At 36.7% G+C, this 7,577-nt stretch overlaps 1 protein-coding gene across 1 annotated transcript in view; it reads right to left on the bottom strand.

Annotated features, from left to right (window-relative positions):
* Positions 1–1,208: 1,208 nt before the first annotated feature.
* Positions 1,209–7,577, bottom strand: part of LOC135213858 (adhesive plaque matrix protein-like) — a 10,511-nt gene continuing 4,142 nt past the window's right edge. The window contains exon 2 of the mRNA XM_064247957.1: positions 1,209–1,526. Within this exon, the coding sequence (XP_064104027.1) occupies positions 1,209–1,526 (318 nt within the window). The remainder of the gene's footprint in view (positions 1,527–7,577) is intronic.

Genomic DNA, 7,577 nt, shown 5'->3' on the forward strand with positions numbered 1-7,577 from the left:
CGGGGCACAAAGTAATGCAAAACACAAAACTATTGAACAAGAATGCTCTCACAAAAGAAAAGGGAAAAAAACCAAAAATATTAAAAATATGTATAACAAGGCCATTACAAACAGAAACAATATTCGTCTAGATCACCCAACCACTCAACACCACATCAAGTCAAAAGAAAGACTGCAATTGCCCAATGACCACATTACTTACGGAAAAGAAAAAACTGACTACTTGTCAACCAGTTTATAAAACAACTGAATTCACAATCAAGAATAGCAACAATAATAACGTCACTAACAACACACCTAAAAGGACATCACCTCTAAACGAAAACGACAAATAATATTAAAATAACCGAATGAACAGTAATATCAATAAGAAATACATAAAAAGGAATTTTACTAATACACAGAATTAAAGGATCATGTTAAAACTCTTCACTATTTAATCTATGATAAGATTATCTAATTTGTACATACAAGGGCTCAAATTTAAAAGTTTTCCGGAATACGTCTTTATAAAGGCAGATTCAATTATACTCCTACTAATATATTCGTTACAAAATAAAATTTCTTTTGTTTCTGTCCAATCAATCGCATGTATTTCTTTGTGCCCCAAAGATGTATTCAATACAGTAAAGTACTTAGCACTCTGTCTTTTCTTTTTTAAACTTTCCCAGTGGCTTCACCTAACACACAAAATCAAAATCATGTGCTTACTTTTATGATTTCTTAGTATATATATATATATATATATATATATATATATATATATATATATATATATATATATACATACACACACACACACACACACACACACACACACACATATATATATATATATATATATATATATATATATATATATATATTATATAATGTATGTATAGTAAGTGCACTTGATTACATGGTAAATTTTGTTGATTTCTTCATCCACTGACCATTAGTGATGCAGCAGAACATTTCTACTATTATTATTGATAGCAATAAAAATAACGTTAGCGTAATAATAGTAACCATGCAAGTGTGATACTTACTTGCTATATCAATATTTGCTAAGGTAATAATAACAGCGTTCATGTGAACTTCCGCATCCCTCACAGCGCTCAAATCTAAAACCATAAACTCCCCGATGTCAGCTCATTAGAAATTAGGATAGTGGTGTTACCTGGACAAGGTGTGAATACCTGGAAACTAATTAACACATTGACAGCCTAATGCCACGCGATGAGTGATGGAGTGGATCCTGGGGTGGTGGTGGTTGTAGGGGGCGGGTAGTGGGTACCATGGGACTCCAGAAAGGGGGAAGAGGGCATTGAAGAGAGGGAGCGGGGACCTCGATACGAGATTAGCTCTGTATGGTTTCTCTTGGGCGAGGGAGAAGGTGTTGGATAAGGAATGGATGTTGGAGAGGATACAGGTGGAGGAGATTGGAGGAGGGATGGTTGGAATGAGGAGAAGGTAAATTTAAAGAATGAGATCAAGAATACATGAGAATGAGATAAGAAAGGTAGGGCATAAAATGGCGAAGGCTGAAGTTGTTACGATGCAAAAGAGCAGATAAAGATGACGGAAAAGTGGATGAGCAAAGGAAACAACATCGTTATGGAGACAGTGAAGGACATTGCGGAGTTAAGAGGGAAAAAAGGAGATCATGATCATATAACACGAGCCCGGGCTGGCATATAGCCAGCTAAATTCAACAGTATTCTGAAATCAATAGATTATCGTTAGTGTTGGGTGGGTCCCTAATGCCGAATCGAAAAGCCCTTTCAAATTATGGATTATAACTACAATAACTTTATTGGAAGAGCTAGCAATCTTTCTAACCAATTGCGCAATCCCTTTGAATTTATTTCCCGATAACTTATGTCTTTTTGTTTCTATGATAAAGTCGTTGGGCAGAAATATATTTGCTAATTTTTTTTAAAAACAATTTGAATAAATTTATTTAACGTTAACTTAGGCTTTCTCACTATAAGTAAGTTATCGGTACTGAATATATTTACTTTATTTTTAGCGAATCCTTTTTGAATGTATATACCTATAACTTATGAGTTTTCTTACGAAAATAAAATATGTGGCAAAGAATAAACTTGCTACATTGTCCATTTTTTTCATATGAAACAATTGAAAGAAACCTACCCCATAAGGTGGTACCGAATATCAAAACCAGATACATTTTTCTTGTCAAAATATTTCCAAGAAATCCTTCTATTGGTATAAGTATACTAAACCTTCTTATAATCTATATAAACAGTAATGTGGGTAACCCAAGACGTGGGTAGCCCTTCTAAAGGTTCATGTAATAGGAAAGCTGCCTGGTAGAACCTGCTGGCATTAACCTGAGTTATGAATGGGAATAAACTAGGCTGTGGGTGGCATGGAAAAAGTACGTTTGAGACGAGTGGGAGAGTGAGCTAGTGTGCGCGGGCACACACACATATATAAATACATATATTATGTATATGTGATATATATATAGTATATATATATATATATATGTATATATATAGTATATATATATGATATATATATATATATATTATATATATATATATATATATATATATTATCTTCGGTATAATTTCCAAGGTAGAGCAAATTTGATATTAAATGACATTTGGAGCTTAGTGTTTACGTATAAAAAAAATGTCACGGTAATGTGACAAAAATTCATAGATAAACACACACATATATGGCGTGTATGTATGTATGTATGTGTGATTTGTGTGTGTAAGGTCGTAAGTGTGTATGTGTCTGAGGGGTGGAGTAGGGCGCAAGAACAATGTAGGGGGTCCGGTAGTAGGTGACGAGCCCCGCCGAGAGGTTCTAAATCCCCTGCTGGTCCTCCCGTGACGCCCTTTGATCGATGGAGGCACCTCAACTACTTACGCTTTAAATGTATTTTCTACAAAGTGGCCCTTTTGTCTAGGGAGGAATGGAGGTTACGTAAATGTGTAGATATGTTGTGCATTATTGAAAAGAATTCATTGTTAATGCACACAAACATATGTAAATATATATATATATATATATATATATATATATATATATATATATATATATATATATATATATATATATACACACACACACACACATATATATTATATATTATATATATATATATATATATATATATATATATATATATATATATATATATATATATATATATATTCCAGAAATCCGATACTTTTGTACCTTATTTCTTTCTCTGTCCGTCTGTCTCTATAATTCCTCGACCCCTTGAAAATACGTCCCAATTAAACCGCAGTAAGCAAAGCAGAACACCAATATCGCATCGCGCAAAACACTGCCGGCTCTGCACCGCCAGAGATCAGAAGAGAAACGAACAACTCGACGCCCGTCATAAAACGTCATTCGAAACCCTTCAAAAGCACCAACACGCCCAGTGCCTGACCGAGCGGGGCGGCCGACCGAACGCCCGAGAAAGCAAGGGCATCCCACGGAGACAGACAGAGAGAGAGAGAGAGAGAGAGAGAGAGAGAGAGAGAGAGAAACAAATCCCGAGGAGTATCTACCCCAGCGCGAGAACCGCACTCTTCCGCCGTCCATTATGCCTTCGCATTATTCTTCCACACGCTCGTATTGTCCCATATTCAGTGTAAACCCCGTCATTACTTGTTCACACCCTCGTCCTCCCACAGGGTCCGCGAGAGGTGGCCCCAGTCACTGAAATATCCTGAATAGTTAAGTCCGCAGGGGGTGCCGAGTCCTCACACGGGTGGTCCCGTAAGCGCTGTCAGGTTGGCTGGCCAAGGATTCGAACGGTGACTGTCTCTCTCTCTCTCTCTCTCTCTCTCTCTGTATGGTTACCCGATCTGCTTTCATTTATCTGCCATTTGAAAAAACTCTTTCAGTATAGATTCACACAGTAACAGCTAAGTTTCCCAAAGCAACTTTCAGGTTATGAATGACGATATGAATTCACTTATCCCATCCACGAAGAAGTGGAACCATTCGATGAGTATCTAACTTCTATAGATCTCTAATTCTGTGTCTTGCTGTCTTCCAACAATCATCACTAAAGGTAACAAAGATCAGCAACTTTCCTATTTCAACGTAGTAATCAATATGTATTATATTCCCTTGACTGAATGACAGGTTGTTCTTTATACAGTAGACAGAATGTAGCGCAATATTGAAGTTATGGTGTAATGAACGATACTGTAAGATATGAATGTCATTATCATTATTTGTAATAAAGTGCGAACGCTCTAATGAAATTAAAATAAACAAATCAAGTCCCTGTGATCTGAATTATGACTTCTTCTTTTCCCATATTTATATACTAAGTGAATAAAGCAAATCTGCATATGAATTAGTTCACTACAAGCATCAAGAGCCTCCAAAGTCTGAGAACCTTTTACGACAGACTTTAGAACTCTCAGACTAAGCGGATTTATTATTCCTAGAAGCTTAAAACCAAACGGTTCCGCATATTAGTTCTCCTAACAGTTTTTCAGTCCTGCAATTTCGGTGACCTCTGAAAACAGGAGTTTCAAGCAACAGAAGACGCGTGCCAGTTCTCTGAAGGAAAGTATCTTTACACTGAAATAGAAGCTAAACTGTTTCTCAGATCACTGAAAACAAATGTCTCAGCTCTGAAATGATATGTCTCAACACTAAAAATAAGACTTAAATTTCTAAAAATGTCAAAAGAGTAAAAACAGATTAACATTATTTAGAGAAAAATCGAAACCTACATCTCCTGAGGACGTCATATGAGTACACCTATTTTAAGAAACACAAGAAAACCTGCCAGTCACATCGTAATCGCAGAGGTCACTTACGACAACAAACAATGAGTCTCTCCCACGACAATATTTAGTTTTAATACGTTGTTGCACCTAAAGCAGAAGATTGGCCATTGCTGTAGTCTGACCCATTAACAAAACAGCTAAAACAAACGAGAATCATTTCATATTCCCCCAACTATTGGTTTTCAATTTTCAATTTATTAATCTATTACCGGAACTGCTTAAACACCGAGAGTCAAATTGACAGAACTGGTGGAAAAAAAGAGCGAAGTAACAGTACTTAAATAACCTATTCGTTAACTGATTCGTTTAATGAATTATTTACCCCTTAACGGACTTGTTACAGCCAACAAGAATCAAGCCACGCTCCATAAACTTTTTTTACTAGTGAACTAGCTCTAACAACAAAGAAGTGCCGATGGGCAGAAAGTGCCCAGGTGCTTGAGTTAACGACATAAATTTCATAGAATCAAATTTAACACATGAGACTGAAGTCACCCCATTTAAGTTATCCATGAGTTTATCTATGTATTTAATCATTGAAAAACGAGAGCAACTTCACACATTTACTGATGAATTTATTGACTTATCTGCACAATAACGGATTTGCTAAAAGAAATGCATCTCACGTCTCACGTTCCAAGCTCGAAGGCAATTTCTCTAAGATTCTATACGATATATCGAAAGACTGATTGATTAATTTGTGTAAGCTGGCGTCGCAATACTCAACGAGACACGATAACAGAATCTCCCACGCAGATCGAGTTTCCTTGGAGGTAATCTCGGAGATCCGTCGTCCACCGGCCAAGCATCTCCTGATGATTAACGGGCCAGGTGTGAAAGGTCTGATCACCCGCAACAGGTGTCTTCACAACCTGCTGTACGTTTGCCTGCGTGAGAGAACACGAGCCTCTCTCTCTCTCTCTCTCTCTCTCTCTTCTTTTATCTAGCTACTTATCAGTTACTTTTCTTCTTGAGAGGAAAGATTTATTTTATCCATATTCTTGGGGGAGAACACGAGTCTTTGTCTTCCTATCCATTTTTTAATCTTTTTATTTGAGGCTAAAGATTTCCAATTGCTTACCTCTTCCTCCTCCTCCGCTTTTCTTTATTCTTTAGAGCAAATATAGGAACTCTGCCTTTTCTTTTTCTTTCTTTCCAGAGCGCTGAAGATTTCGTCCTCATTCCTCCATTTTTTCAATTTTCCTCCGTTCTCTTCTTCAACATTTATTATAAGTTACAAAAAAACTCTTCATTCTATGTATTCCTCTAATTTCACGGAAGAAAAATTCATTATTCACTGTTCTATACTATTATTCTTCATTCTTCTTCTGCTACTTCCTAGTGCTCTATAGAGAATTCCTCCAACTCCTCTTCTTTTTGTTTTTCTTCGAGAGGCCCAGAATGTCTATTCAAGAATGCCAAAGATCCATCATAGGCGCACATCCCATCAATCACCGAAAGTCATGTTCGAGTGCCCGAGGAATAAGCACTGCAGCTCTCCATTCCCCTCAATCTCACCCCCTCCCCTCCCCTTCCCAATCCCCAGTCCCCAGCTCTAACGCTTTCTTACTACCATCTCGACTTCGGGTTTTCCTCTCATTTGTTAAGCAGCGGTGCTGGAGAATTGTTTTAGATTGGCATGGTTTGTTTTCTTAGACAGACAGACAGACAGACAGACAGAGAGAGAGAGAGAGAGAGAGAGAGAGAGAGAGAGAGAGAGAGAGAGATTTGGGGGTTAACTGAATGTTAAAAGGCGTATATATACATATACATATATATATATATATATATATATATATATATATATATATATACTTATGAATAAATACATAATATATATATATATATATATATATATATATATATACATATATATTATTATTATTAATTATTATTATTATTATTATTATTATTATTATTATTATTATATGCTGCTACTTTCATAATGCACATATCTTCTCTTTGACTGTATGAAATGTACGAAAAGTGTTTGAAATATTTTCAGATTCCTTATTTAGCTTAGAGTTATAGGATGTCTTAAAATGTATGTTCAGATTTCGCATAACATAATGTAAAAGTTAAGATAACGTAGAATGTGAAGAGAGAGAGAGATTAACTTTGTCCGTTCCAAAATAGAATTGTTTCCATAATATATCAACACCTCAGATTAGAGGAACTCAAGATATCAGTTTTGGGATCACCTGAAGATTAGTGACCCCTAATACCTCTCCTGAAGAAAATCGACCCCAATATTTTCCTCCTGAAGAAAAGCGACCCGAATATTTTCCACCTGAAGATAAACGACCCCTGCTTGTTGGTGTCTCCAATCTTCAGGTGACCCAAAAATAATCAAACCTACTGTAACCCCTGTGGCTAGCGCACGCAGCGCAACATTACCTCTTGCCAAAACATACTGAGTTTGCCAAGAATCATTAAATATGCGGATAAGGCGCAAAGCGCCGTTCCGCCACGGCCTTACTGTAACCCCTGTTAATTCCTCACCTTAAGAAAAGCGACCCCAATATTTTCCACCTGAAGAAAAGCGACCCCAGCGTGTGTTGGGGTTGCTTTTCTTCAGGTGATCCCAGTTTTGTTTGGGAAACGTCATCACGTCTGATAAGGGACTTCTGTTTCAGACGAGTACGTCTTTGTTGAGCATACTACGTACATGACTGTTTTCAAACGTGTATGTCTGCCGAAACCACGTGAAGATTTCACGATTTTTCTGTAAAGTTACATCATATTAGAAGCCTCTAGAAAGATTGCACCATCTTTCACAAGCCCTAAATGTTT

Source organism: Macrobrachium nipponense, chromosome 43 (assembly GCF_015104395.2).
Source record: "Macrobrachium nipponense isolate FS-2020 chromosome 43, ASM1510439v2, whole genome shotgun sequence".
Classification (NCBI taxonomy): domain Eukaryota; kingdom Metazoa; phylum Arthropoda; class Malacostraca; order Decapoda; family Palaemonidae; genus Macrobrachium; species Macrobrachium nipponense.